General features: G+C 34.8%; 1 protein-coding gene across 2 annotated transcripts in view; it reads left to right on the forward strand.

Moving 5' to 3' along the window:
- Positions 1–11738, forward strand: part of LOC145567386 (transcription initiation factor TFIID subunit 2-like) — a 28569-nt gene extending 16831 nt beyond the window's left edge. For both annotated transcript variants that reach the window (XM_081626650.1, XM_081626651.1), the window contains 13 exons: positions 14–358; positions 440–527; positions 2773–2898; positions 2983–3039; positions 4375–4454; positions 4548–4590; positions 5616–5702; positions 7108–7197; positions 7340–7398; positions 7491–7581; positions 7665–7830; positions 8356–8539; positions 9777–11738. In XM_081626650.1, coding sequence (XP_081482776.1) covers positions 14–358; positions 440–527; positions 2773–2898; positions 2983–3039; positions 4375–4454; positions 4548–4590; positions 5616–5702; positions 7108–7197; positions 7340–7398; positions 7491–7581; positions 7665–7830; positions 8356–8539; positions 9777–11523 — 3163 coding nt within the window. In that variant the 3' untranslated portion in view covers positions 11524–11738. The remainder of the gene's footprint in view (positions 1–13; positions 359–439; positions 528–2772; positions 2899–2982; positions 3040–4374; positions 4455–4547; positions 4591–5615; positions 5703–7107; positions 7198–7339; positions 7399–7490; positions 7582–7664; positions 7831–8355; positions 8540–9776) is intronic.
- The last annotated feature ends 2203 nt before the right edge of the window (positions 11739–13941 follow it).

Here is a 13941-nt window from a genome sequence, read left to right on the forward strand (position 1 = left end):
TATATATATCTAGGATGGGGTTTTCTTACAATAAACGCAAGAATTTGGTTGAATTGGCTGCTTTTCGTGAGTGCACAGCTACTCCAAGTGCAATTACTCCTAATACAAACAGTAACATGGATTCTGAAAATCGGGAAGGCGATAATGGCTGGCCTGGCATGATGACGATTAAGGTTCACGAACTTGATGGTACACATGACCATCTCTTACCTATGGCTGGTGATGCTTGGCAGCTTTTAGAAATTAAGTGTCATTCCAGGCTTGCTGCTAAACGTCTCCAAAAGCCAAAGAAGGGTTCCAAACCCGATGGCTCTGATGACAATGGTGATACTGTTACCACTGTGGACATACGCTCTGGGTACTATATATACTAATTCCTGCTAAGGTGGCAAGATTACCGGTCATCATTTTTGTCTGACTATAATTATGCTTCTTGCAGGACAGATTCTCCCTTGTTATGGGTCAGAGCAGATCCGGAGATGGAATATTTAGCTGAAATTCACTTCAACCAGCCTCTTCAGTTGTGGGTAAGAATTATAATACCTCTTTAATAAGTAACTTTGTTATAAATTCTTTGAGTCAGTTGCTTAGGGTTTTTGTCCATTACATGATGTGAATAACTTACTGAAGTTGGTGCAAAAGTGAAGAGTGCTCAGCAACCCTTGTCTGCATGCAACTTTTTTTTTTTTAAAATCTATTTTCATGTACCAATAGCTCAATAAATTAGTTGCGATATCTAAAGCAAGCCTGAAGGATAATCAATTTTCCTTATGGAGTTGCATTGGAATGATCAAGCTTACTCAATCCTTCCATTTATGGTGTTTGAAAATGTAGGCTGATACTCTATGTACGGCTTATATATATCGGTCCCTAAGTTATGAAACATTTCTCTTTTGAGTCATATGGGGATTTTACCTATCTTTCAATAGGGTTGATAAAGATTGGGCTGATGCCACTTACTAATGTGCTGATATAAAAATTCATATTGCAATCAGGATCAAATCCACAAATCGAATCTCTGGCTTGGATGATGAGATAGACATATACTTGTAGAATTTAAGAAATTCAGAGCCCTGACTTGTTTTGCTTTATAAACAGTTCCAATGGATGAAAAGATTCAGGGGCGTTTGGTACAAGGTATTCAGGAAAGGGTAAGGGTAGGGGAATTAACACACTTGATTCCCTTTTCCTGGTGTTTATTCCCGTACCCTTTTTGAATACTCCTACCAAATGTCCCTGAACCTTTTTACCCATTGGAAATGTTTATAATGCAATATGAGTTGGCTGCTAAAATCTTGTCTAGTGAGGAAAAATTGATTTGACAACTGACAAAGTGACAAGTATTTGCATGACATTTGGAAAAAAGAAATTCCCTTTGTTCCTTATAATTTTTTTTTTTTTTTTTTTTTTTTTTTTTTTTTTTTTTTCCTCCCCTTTTGAAAGACTGTTCCTTTTAAGTTTGATATTCTTAAAGTACTCATCGAGAGGAATTAAACAAAATCCCACTTGACTATGTTTTTTTCCTTACATATTGGAAATAATTTAGAAGATTCTCTTAAGTTGTGATTAGTGTCAAGATTCAAAATGGAAAATACATTTAGGAACGGAGGGAGTACTTAATAAGTATTTGCATGAAATATGAAAAAAAAGACACACCTGTGAAGTTTAAAAATAAAAATATAGCTAAAATTAATAGAACTTCTCTAAGGACTAGGGTAACAGATGATGCCTAAAATACTCTCTTGATATTACCATAATTGGTTAAGAGATCTAATTGCTTTTGTAAAGCTTTTTAAAGAGATATTAAAGACTTTTAATGTCTTTCATTCTGATGTACTCAACAATGATATTATTTTGGATTGGTGGATAGTCCTATTTTTCATTTCAAAAGCCTTGTGTTCAATACGTTGTAACAGTCACTTGTATTTGTGATAAATGAACAAATATTAAGAACTGAGACAAAGGACAAGTTGTCCTTGTGATAGCAAAAAACAAATCAAGGATTATCCAAATTCTGTTGGATATTCCCCTATTTTTGTAATTTTTAAATCCCCCGCTGCCTTAGCTGCAAATAAGCTATCCTTCTCCACAACTATTACAGTTTTATTGAAAATTCGCACATTCCGCTCTATTCGCAAACACTACAACATTGTCATAAAATCACTTTGCCACATCTTCTCCTTTGCCTTTCCAAAGTCCATGATACAGACTTGCAGTAGATCTATGGGATGCCTCTAAATATTGTTAGCCATCTCACGATTAGACGAAGGAAGAGGTGTGGGCTCGTCTCATTATTAGCATGACACAAGTACACAACACACACTCATATGGCAAAATTGCCATTTGAGTTCTTCTTTGCAGCATATCATTTGTGTTGATTCTCCCTAACGCCAACGTCCACACAAATGCTGTCACCTTAATAGGACCTTTGGCCTTCCTGATAAATTAATGGACCGGGAAAGGGTGGGGGGAGTTCCTTGCCGGTGAAGAAAGGTAGGCCAAAAAAAGAATTTAAAGATAAGGTGCTTGATGTATCCCCCAACCCAACATTTCCAAGAATCCTCTTCCTCAGAAAATGGAGGTGTTAATTATATAATGGAGGACAATATATTTTTTTATCTTATTGATGGGTTGTCTTGGGAATGAAGCTTTTGCATGAGCGGTGACTAGGAGAGTGCGACATAGCACATACATAATGGTATATTAAAATATATTGGTATAGATGCCTTCAAGCCTGAAATCTGTCTGACATAATATTTAATATTCTTGTAGATTAATCAGTTAGAGAAGGACAGAGATGTTGTTGCTCAAGCTCAAGCAATTGCAACATTGGAGGAGCTATCAAATATCCCCTTCCCTGTTGTCAACGCTCTGAATAATTTTATTGCTGATTCAAAGGTCAGCAAGAATCTTGTTGCTCTTATATTTTTGCTTCAATTATAGTTTTATGAAAGTCACCTTTAGCTTTCTTTTATCTGGAAGGTCTTCTGGAGAGTCCGGATTGAAGCGGCGTTTGCACTGGCAAAAGTTGCATCAGAGGTATAATTAGCCTTTCTCTTTTCACCATAATAAAGTGATGTCCTTGGTGGAGTTCAGATGGAGGCCAAATGTCTTTTCATTCTCTTGTCCATATTATTTCCGTTCTGAAGTAGAATTTGGCCTGTGCATTCCATGTATTTTCTAACATAGCCTTGTGTGAAACCAATATTATTATTGCTGATAAGTTTATGTGCGTGGGGTCATTTGTGTGAATTTTGTTTAATCTGTTGTATTCTTGTTATTTTTTGTACTTCAATATTTACTTTCTCCTTAGATAGCATGACCTGTTTGATGGGTTGTAGGTCATGCAAGAACCATATGGGGAAGACACTCCCCAAATTAGGGATTTATCCGATTAATAATAAGGTTGGAGCTTCTGACAAAAAAAAAAAGCATTGGTGGGACTTTGTTCAGAATATGGAGCAACGGCTGAATTATTAATGGCAGTTATCTCATTTCATAATATCCACTTTATATAATTTCATATACAGTAAAATATATAATATATTTGTGTTTAGAGATGTGCCTTGGAGACTGCCCAGGTTCACTACGCTACATATTATAGGACGTAGGGATTATCTTCGTTATGGAGTAGACCTTTGGTAATGGTGGTGGCAAGAGGCTGTGGTAGAGAGATTTTTTTTCCCGTGTGTGTGTGTGTTGTTGTGTACTCTTGTATATAGACTATATACTGTATGATTTATAAATCTTTCCCAAAACTTCATATCATCCCAAAAGTATGTGGAGAAAATTGTGTGATTGATATTTGTGTCAGCAATGTATGTTGTGCTTAGTACTTTGTTTTTATTTAGCATTAGTTTTGATAAAGAAGTTTTCTCGTAAATGAGCTACTAGAAAAGAGTACTAGAACTAATGACAAATTCTCGTATTGGCAATAAACAGATTACATATTAGTCTGTTATTAGTCAGTCTTATTGTTATACCTATGAACCTTATGATATTCTTTAAGTCCATGTCTTTTTATACTTAAAGCTCTCTCCATGGCATCGTTTCATATTAAATGTTAAAAAAAAAAAATAAAAAAAAAAATAAAAAATTGCTGTAATCCTATTGACAATATTCTCTAAACAGGGCAAGTCATGTTGTTGGCTTGCCTTTCCTTGTTCAAGTACTTAGGATTGAAAATACTCTAAGATGCCGACCTTGATTAAGTGGTCTTTTCCTGCTTAAGTTTGTGAAAACCAGCTCACAGTGACTCCATCTTTCTACCTGCACCATAATTCTGATGTAGGCTTATTATTTTATAACAAAATTATATTATTATTTATTTTCATGAACAATTGATCTTCAGTTTGTTTGCCTTTTTGGTTTCAGGAGACTGGTTGGGCTGGTATGCTTAATCTTGTTAAATTCTACAAAGCTAAAAGATTTGATCCTTCAATTGGATTGCCCAAGTAAGCTTTCTGCATTAGCAGATAATTATTGCAGTTTCAACGTGTTTTGCCACAAATTTGCTACTGACTCAAGTTGAATATCTTTTGTGCCAGGCCTAATGACTTCCATGATTTTTCTGAGTACTTTGTTCTTGAGGTAATGCTATGAGGTAGGATTTGTATCAAAATCCAATGTTTGTTTGGCTTCCAACATTTTTTTAATAATTGATGGTCTGAGATGAGGTTTCCCTTTCTCATTCTCTTTGTCTTTCTGTAGTCAAGAACTTTCCATGTCTCTATCTCTCTCCATTGATTTGTTGTCAAGATTCAGAAATTGTCGTACTAAATGTAGTAATTTGGATGTGTGTAGTAATGACCACACGAGCAAAAGTGTTGTTACAAATATCTTATGCAAAAATGTTATAGCGCATGTGCATTATATTATGAAATGTGAAACTGATAGCAAAAACTCCTACATTGAGGTAAATGTGTCAAAAATTTTTGGTTTGTGCCAAACAACTAACTAGGGGTTTGTTTGGCATCATTTTTGGTTTTTGGTTTTCAGTTTCCTGTTTTTTTGAAAACCAAAAACAGGAAACAAGAAAAAGGTGTTTCCACTTTTCTGTTGTTAGTTTTAAAAATTATCATGATTTTAATAAGTTTAAATAATTTTTGATTCATTATGGGACATATATCATATACTTTTAAAAAACAAAAAACCAAAAAACAGAAAACCACAGCAATACCAAACGAATCCTAGATTGCTGACCTCATTTACCACAAGTCTACAATGCAATAACAGTATATGGCGTTGTGTGCATTGTAGGTAATTGAAAGTTTACAGGTATGCTTTGCAGAAAATTAGGTATGAAGGTATATGTGAGTTTGCTAATGTACTGGGATACTGTCAATTATTGTACTGTGATATTAATTCTGAATCCTTATTTTGAAATTGACATTTATAGATTTCCAAATTCACCAAGATATTTGTGATACGCTTTTGAAACTATGTGGGTTTGTTTATCACTTAATTTTATAATTTATCTATTTAATTACCTTAGGGTCACCTCACTTACCAGTTGTTGCTGCTGATTGTAGCATCAAGTAAGTTAGTTGGCCTTTGACCTGTTATGAGTTGTTGCCATCATTAAGTGTGGGTCTTGATTTCGTGTGTTTGTCTAGGCCATTCCACATGCTGTAGCTACAGTGAGAACTGGTGATGAAAAAAGCCCAAGAGAAGCTGTGGAGTTTGTCTTGCAAGTTCTAAAGGTAAATTTCTTTGTTGGTGCATCCTGTATGATGTTAATTACAGTACACTTTAAATGGGTTTCTTCCTCTTGCTGTAAGGAAAGACCAACATTTCATTCATATTTCTGTTGACGTTTTATCACTTCACCCTGTTTTTGTTCTCTTCTTTTTTTTTTCTTTTCTTTTTTTTTTTTTTTTTTTTTAACTGTTTTAACATTGCTACTTGTATCAAGTTTCCACCAATAATAAATTGTAAAATACTGATTGCCTATTGGTCAATACTCAATAGTAATTGTAATAGTCAGAAACATCACAATGAATGATCTTCACTTGATTTTTTTTATTTTTTTTCTTTTGCAAAATGACAAAATGTAGCAACTAGTGTGAGGAGGGAGTATTTGTTAAGGGATGTTTTGTGTGCTTTAAAGTCTTAATCTACTAAATATCTACTGTTCTCTAGTATTGGCAAAGCTTTTTGTGGACCTTTATCACATGTTCTAATATTATGGTACGAATGTTAGTATGGTGTTCAGTTTGGAGTGTTACTACTTGAAAATTCTTTTATATCATTTTTTTTATCATTTTATTTATTTTTCATAAATAGTCAAAGTATTATTGCTCATTTAATCCCTGTGATATTAACTATTGTTATTGTTTTCAAAAAAAAAAAAAAAAAAAAAAAAAACTATTGTTATTACCATACTTCATCTTTTTTTCCCCCTACTTACTATCGCCATTGAAACCATGGAAATGAGAGTGGGTTCCATAAGTGGGCCCTATGGTAGGGTATAGGAAAAGATTTTATTTGCATAAAAGGAATAAAGAACAACCATAAACGAAAAGTAGGAAGATGAAAAAGAACAGAGGGAGTAAATGTTTGAGATCAAATATTGCTGGAATTGTGATCTTGTTAGTTTTGTTAAATCATAGAAGTAATTATGTTACTCTTTCAAGAATGTCTTGGACTACCTTGGGCTAACTCTTATGACAATTGATAGTATGTATAGATGATTGGAATGTTTCTTTTCTGAAGAAAAAGCATGGATGGGAGGTGGGTTGAGGTTTTGATTTGGACGTCTGTTTTTCTTAAAAAATTGTGTAGGTATTGACTTCATTGAGCTAGGGTAGCGTATATGATATAGAATTAATTTTATTTTTTTTTTAGCTAAAACAGAATATTCATTGAATCACTATATATAGTAATTAAGGCAGTGTCAGAAACATAAGTATGTGTTTTCCCTTAATTTCAAGTAGTCTTTTCTGTTACTCTAGAATCAATGCCCTAAGAAAAATTTCCATGTCCTGGGCTTTATGTTACTCTTATATGTGCTTTCAGGAAAACGATTTCTCTGCCAATCCTGTGAACTGCTATATGGTGAAGTATGAGTTATCTTCTGACTCTTGATTTGTTTGGATTCTTTTGCAGTATAATGATAATAGTGGTAATCCTTATTCTGATGTATTTTGGTTGGCTGCTCTTGTTGAAGCAATTGGAGAACTTGAATTTGGACAACAGGTTTTGCTCCCTTTCTGCTGATCGCGTAATATATTTTGTCTGCAAGATGCTTCTCATAACTCTGGGCTTACAACTCTGGATTGTCTCTCTCTGCGTATTTCTCAGTTTCAAGGTCTAATGTATGTTCATGTTTGAATTGTAGAACATAGCTTTTCTATCATCATTGCTCAAGCGAATTGACCGGCTGCTGCAATATGATAGGTAACTTATTTTCTGCTACTTATTCAATGTGTTGCTGTAGTTTATAGATTACCTGTACTTAATCTTCTACCTCTGCACTTGACATGTATCAGGCTAATGCCAAGCTATAATGGGATCCTGACTATTAGTTGCATTAGAGCAATAACACAAATGGCATTGAAGCTTTCGGAATTCATTCCTCTTGTGAGTTGCTTGACATCTGTATTGTTATCTTTGTTGTCTTCCTGCATTTCTTAGCTCTATTTGATGTTTCTTACTTGTTGCAGGATAGTATTCTAGAACTCATCAAACCATTTCAAGACTGTAAGGCAATATGGCAAGTAAGAATTGAGGCTAGGAGAAGCCTTCTTGATATTGAGTTCTACTCTAAAGGCATAGATGCAGCATTGTTATTGTTCATCAAATTTCTGGAGGAAGAATCATCCTTAAGAGGTCTACTTTTTCTTATTTTTTGTACAGGCGATTGATGCTTACCTGCTTTAATTAAAAGCAACGATTTTTTTACCTTTCTTTGACACTTCAATTATTGGAGTTCTCATTTACTTTTCCAAGATGGATGAGTTGTTTGATTCTATTTTGTCGTACTAGATGTAAACCTCATTAATGGAGGTTTTATTTTAAAACAAATCTGTGTTGGGATATAGAAGCTAATACTTTTAAGAATGAATATCACTCTTGTGTTAGTTGCGTGATGCTAATGATGATTTTTTTTTTTTTCAAGTTGGAACATATCATTGAGGAAACTCCCATTGTTTTTCTTTTCTAACTTATTGATGATGGATGAGCAGTATGATATGATTATTACAATTTTTGGTGAGAGTATTTTGGTTGATCCTTTTGTTAAGCTGCCCTGTGATTGACTTTTGCGTGTTTCTTGTGGGCTGTGCTTCATTGAACTTAACAATATGCTACATTTTTTTTCCTGCTTCATATATGTTTTATGTTTCACATTATCAGGGCAGGCAAAGTTGGGTGTACATGTCATCCGGCTGAGCCAAATTAGCGCTGGGTCTGGATCTAGTGATGATGTCAGGAGCCAAACTCTTGTGGCCTTGCTTCGTTTGCTTGAAAGCTGTGTAGCATTCCGCAATGTCTTTCTTAGGCATCACTTGTTCTGCATTTTACAAGTTTTGTCCGGCAGGTGAGTTGGTGGCAAATATACCTTATAGTTAAACATTCAAAATCATATATAATGCTCTTGGGAAGAAAATAATACTTGTTTATTCATGGAGAATACTTTTGTGACCCATTTGTCAGGCAGTATTAATGAAGGTAATGATAATGAGTTTTGATGTAATTTTGTAAGGAATATCCAGTGCCAAAGTCTGTAGTACTGCTGTGACTCCATCTTTGAACTTCTGCTTTTCTTTTTGAATTTTCAATTACTATCAGTGATAATAAAATTAAAAAAAAAAAAAAAAAAAAAAAGAATGATATAAATTGACATTTATGGGATAACAATCTTCACTATGTTCATTGACTTGATGAGACTTGCCTTGCAAAATTACATATTAACATATCACCTTTACCACCTTTTATTACCGACTTGCCTTGCAAAATTACATATTAACACATCACCTTTACCACCTTTTATTACCGCTTTCCGAATTGGCTTTAGAGATTTTTTGATAATTGGAAATGCAGGCAGTTCAAGTTAGGATCTGAATTTATGAATTGAACTTAATGAATATCCTTCCCTCTCAAAGGCTCCCACCTCTTCTTTTTTTTTTATCCAGGGCAATTCTCAGCCTTAAAATATATTTTGTTTAAAAATATTACAGGATGTTTGATGTCGTGTGTTTAATTTTAGTAGATTTTTTCTTCCTCTCCCCAAACCTTTGAAACCCTAATCCCCTGTCTCTTTCCTCTGCTCTTATCAATCTATTCTTCCTCACCCAAAAGGACCAAAGCCCCTAGATACTTTGAAACCCTATCTATTCCACGAAACTGTCATTCACAAGGAAAATTACTGGTTCTTTGGTTTGTTCCTGCTTAAATGTTTGCACATGTAAGCTAACAGGAATTAATACTATTGGACTTGATACTCTCTTGAAGATCCATTCAGGTACTCTACATCAACTGTTACTGATACAATTTAAGTGTGTGCACTTGCTTTTCTCTGCATAGCATGATTTTATTCAATGTTTGTTTAGCTAAAAAAATCCCCCACCTTCCTGGTTCTGCACCATTGCGTTTTTTTATGTTGATATTGATGCTGCTTGACTTGAAACGAGACTTCATGGAGCTTCTTTATAGAATTTTTGTAAAAGACTTGGTTTGCAATTGACTGCCTTTTATTTGCGGGCTGGAAGGGGCTGGCTGGTCATTCACTAAACATTCTTTTTTTAATAGTTTGTAACACTTCCCTTCATTTTCAGGCGCCCAACTCTATATGTTATTCCCAGAGATCACATGCGTCAAACTGGCTATGCAGAGATTTGCAGTGAACAGAGGAATACTTTCCTAGCTTTTATCAATCAAATGAAGCCAGCAGAGCATCCTATTGAAATTCAGAGCCCTTTTCAGGATGGAAATATTGCTGAAGAAATGTGCAAAGATGTGGATGCCATTTCCAATAGTCAGGAGCAGAAAATGCCAGTTCCGGATGCAATAGATGTAGATACTATTTCCAATACTCAGGTGCATGTAGTACCTGCTTCAGATGCATTTGAAGATGCTCAGGAAGCTGTTCAAGATGCAGTTGCTGATTCCAATGTTCAGGTGCACATAATTTCGGCTCAGGAAGCTGTTCAGGATGCAGTTAATGATTCCAATGTTCAGGTGCACATAATTCCAGCTCAGGAAGCTGTTCAGGATGCAGTTACTGATTCCAATGTTCAGGTGCACATAATTCCAGCTCAGGAAGCTGTTCAAGATGCAGATACTGATTCCAGTGTTCAGGTGCACATAATTCCATCTCAGGAAGCTGTTCAAGATGCAGTTACTGATTCCAATGTTCAGGTGCACTTTATTCCAGCTCAGGAAGCTGTTCAAGGTGCAGTTACTGATTCCAATGTTCAGATGCACATAATTCCAGCTCTAGAAGCTCCGAAGGAAGCAGAGACTCTCTCCAACAGTCAGATGCATATAGTGCGAGCTCAAGAATTTTCCAGAGAGGCAGATGCTGTATCCATTAGTCAGGATCGAAAGACAGCAGTTTTTAAAATCAGGGTCAAACAAACAGCAAATTCTAACAAAAGTGAAAAAGTTGACATTTTGACTCATGCTAAATCTCAGGCTGGTCATAATGAAATTCATCCGGTAGCTAGCAGCTCTGTTTCTGTTGATGCACCCCAGCAAAATTTAACGGAAGCTGTTAGCAGAAGCAATCAAATCACAGAAGAAGTGAATTCATGCCAGGGTCGTGGGTCGCATGTGACAGCCAGTATTGGCAGCGCCAAGCTAGCTACAGAAGGTGATGAGGTTGGGAAAGAGCTTTTGTGCACTGCTGATTCCAGCGCCATTCCAGCACTACAACAGCTTGATGATTGCTTATCACCCAATTTTACCAAAGATAATCTTCCACAGGCTGAGGTGCACAAACAAGAAGTACAACAGTCACTGTCAGTTGCAGCTGAAGAGGTAGATGTTTCACAGAGCACTGTAAATCCAGAATCGCATGGGAAAAAGAAATCGAAGAAGAAAGACAAGGAAAAGAAAAGAAAGCGGGGGGATGATCATAAGAGCCACCGAGATGATCCCGAATATTTGGAGAGGAAACGTCTAAAGAAAGAGAAGAAGAAGAAAGAAAAGGAGATGGCAAAATTGCTGAATGATGAAAGGAATGTTGTATCTTGTGATGGGCGCAGTAGATTAGAAAATGAGAAAAGATTGTTTAGTAATGACACAAAGGCTGTGTCGACTGAGTCTCTGGCTAAGAATGAAGCACCTACACTGAACATGGAAAGTATTGAGCATAGACCTTTCGGTCAGGAGATACCCTTGGAGCCAACATTGTCAAGAAGTAGGGACGAGTTTGAACACCAGAAGGACTCTGTTAGATTAAAACCAAACGAACCAAATGGACCAAAATTAGTCCTTAAGGCAAGCGACAGTAAATCTGGAGCACCTGGAGGAGGTGGTTCTGGCCACAAACTACGAATCAAGATAAAGACTCGAAAATAAAACCCCCGTACAAGATTGTGATAATTACGAAACCTTGAATGTATGTTAAACTATCTTCAACAGCCGTTGCAAATGGTTTGTTCACAAGGGGACTGCCATATAGTGCATTTTTCTTTCTAGTAGTTTGTTCCCGTTCTAAATCAATGCTAGCAAAGTTCACTTGTAATGTTAGTGACCTCTTTTTTATATATATAAATACATTTTTTACATCTTAATCTAGATAGTTTTTTGTTCAAAAGTTTCAAACTTGTCACTTTATTGTATACTCCGGAACATCTAGAGATGGGTAATATCAACTTTTCAAGAGTTTTAAATGAGCGAAAAATGTTTTATCAAGCAAAATTGGAAGATAAATAAATAAATAAATAACAACTCTGGACAACTTGTTATAGGTGTAAATGAGTTTATTATACAAATTAAACTTCCTAATTCACTCCATATACGATCTTTTTTCTTTGTTCACATTCCTTCTCTTTCTTACCAACTCTTGTCCTCGTGCAACCAAGCAAATGATTTATGCCGACAAGACAGAAGGAGGGTTGGTCACTCCATATACGATCTTTAATCGTTACAGACTTCATCTCTGAAAAATCTAACGAGGATCCAATAATTTTCATGTTTCAAAATATTTTTTTAAAATGCCGTCAATCTCAAGTTCTATAGTTACCAACATTTTATTTTTTTAAACAATTGCAATGACCAACATAATTCTTTTTTGATGGTTGAATTTAAAGTTTACGAAAATTTATTGATGAATTTTTTTTACAAAATACGACTCCGTTGTTTAGTGCTTTTTTTTTTTTTTTTTTTTTTTTTCCGCTTTGGCCCCCAAAATATTTGAGACGTCATTCTAATCCTTTCGGGTTCACACATACAAACTCTAGCTTTTAAACTAAAGATTGGGATTGTGATTGGGATTAAATACCATCTATGTTCTATTCCCAACAAAATAATACCAAGGGGGCAAGTATTAGGAGATGGGAATTAGAATAGGTGAGAAATGACTAAATGCCAATATGCCATTATACAAGAAGAAATTTTAGTAATAGTATTTTTGTAGACTTAAAATATACAAGTATTTCTTACCTATTATCATTTAACTACCAAACAAGGCATTGGTATTAATTTTATAAATTCACAACATATTTTGCATTACTTATCCCAACGTCAGTTCTCCAAACTCACATGCCTACATATCAAACTGGATAAATGAGTACAAAATAGTTGTACCAAAATCATTTCCCGTAAATGTGTGATCATTTTTTCCACCGGTCAATTACATAAATAGAAAAATAGATTTTTTTTTTTTTTTTTTTTGGGAAAAAAAAAAAAACACACACACATCAAACAAGATAACATGATGCAACTATGCAATAAAGGTGCACGTTTTGAATAATGAAGGAAGGAGCTAGTCTATGTAAAGTTAAGGCGGCTTATAGCTTGGTGTGTTCCTTTATGTCCAACAAAAATCATTCTCCATATTGTCGATATTGAGTATTGTCCACATCATCGTAAAACACTGTCTTTCATATTTTGGCATTTTACTTCCTTTTTTCATCAATAATCATCATTTGTGGGGCATTTTACTTTATTTCTTTTTTACATGAACGAAAGCTACACTATTATCGTTTTCCTCAGCTTGTAATAACGACTGTCTTAATAATTCTAGTCAAATTACTAACCTATACAAACTATCAAAACAATTGCAGTGAATTATATTAAATAATGGCCTGCCAAAAAAAAAAAAAAAGACTTAGAGCCTGTTCTGATTTACTGAAAACAACTGAATTGAACTAATTGGGGCTGGACTGAACTAAAATGAATTGTTTATGAGAGAAGGAAATTAGGAATTGAACTGAATTGAAGTGAAATTAAGCTGAACAGAATAAACCCTTAAGGCTAAGGGTTGTTTTTGTTACATTTAATTCAATATGCTAGTGTATATAGTGGGTTAAATTTGTTAACGGGGAGAAGAGTGGTAATTGTCAAATACTAAGTACAAGTACTCGTTATAAAAAATTTCTAAGATAATCATCAACCTATTACTAAGAACATAAATACCTAATACGATGATAGATATGAAATAAACAAATAATCTGTCTTATAGATATTCATCACATAACAAATTGTTAATAGGTACAATTTCAATTTTAATGTTCATACCTACCACCTATCAACATTATAACACGTACACATCCACTGCAAAATTCACAATGTTGTGCATACAACTTTATAAAATTAGCATTAAACTTTACCATGCCCTTATAAATTTAGAATTAGAAAATGAATCAACGATACCTAAGCTAATAGTACCAAAACATGCCCCCCGCCCCTAAAAAAACAAAACTTGTATCCATTCAAATAGGTACTTGGATAAAATAGTGGCAGCAGTTGCTACCTGCCGACTACTAAGTGCCA

Source organism: Chenopodium album, chromosome 11 (assembly GCF_948465745.1).
Source record: "Chenopodium album chromosome 11, dcCheAlbu1.1, whole genome shotgun sequence".
Taxonomy (NCBI): domain Eukaryota; kingdom Viridiplantae; phylum Streptophyta; class Magnoliopsida; order Caryophyllales; family Amaranthaceae; genus Chenopodium; species Chenopodium album.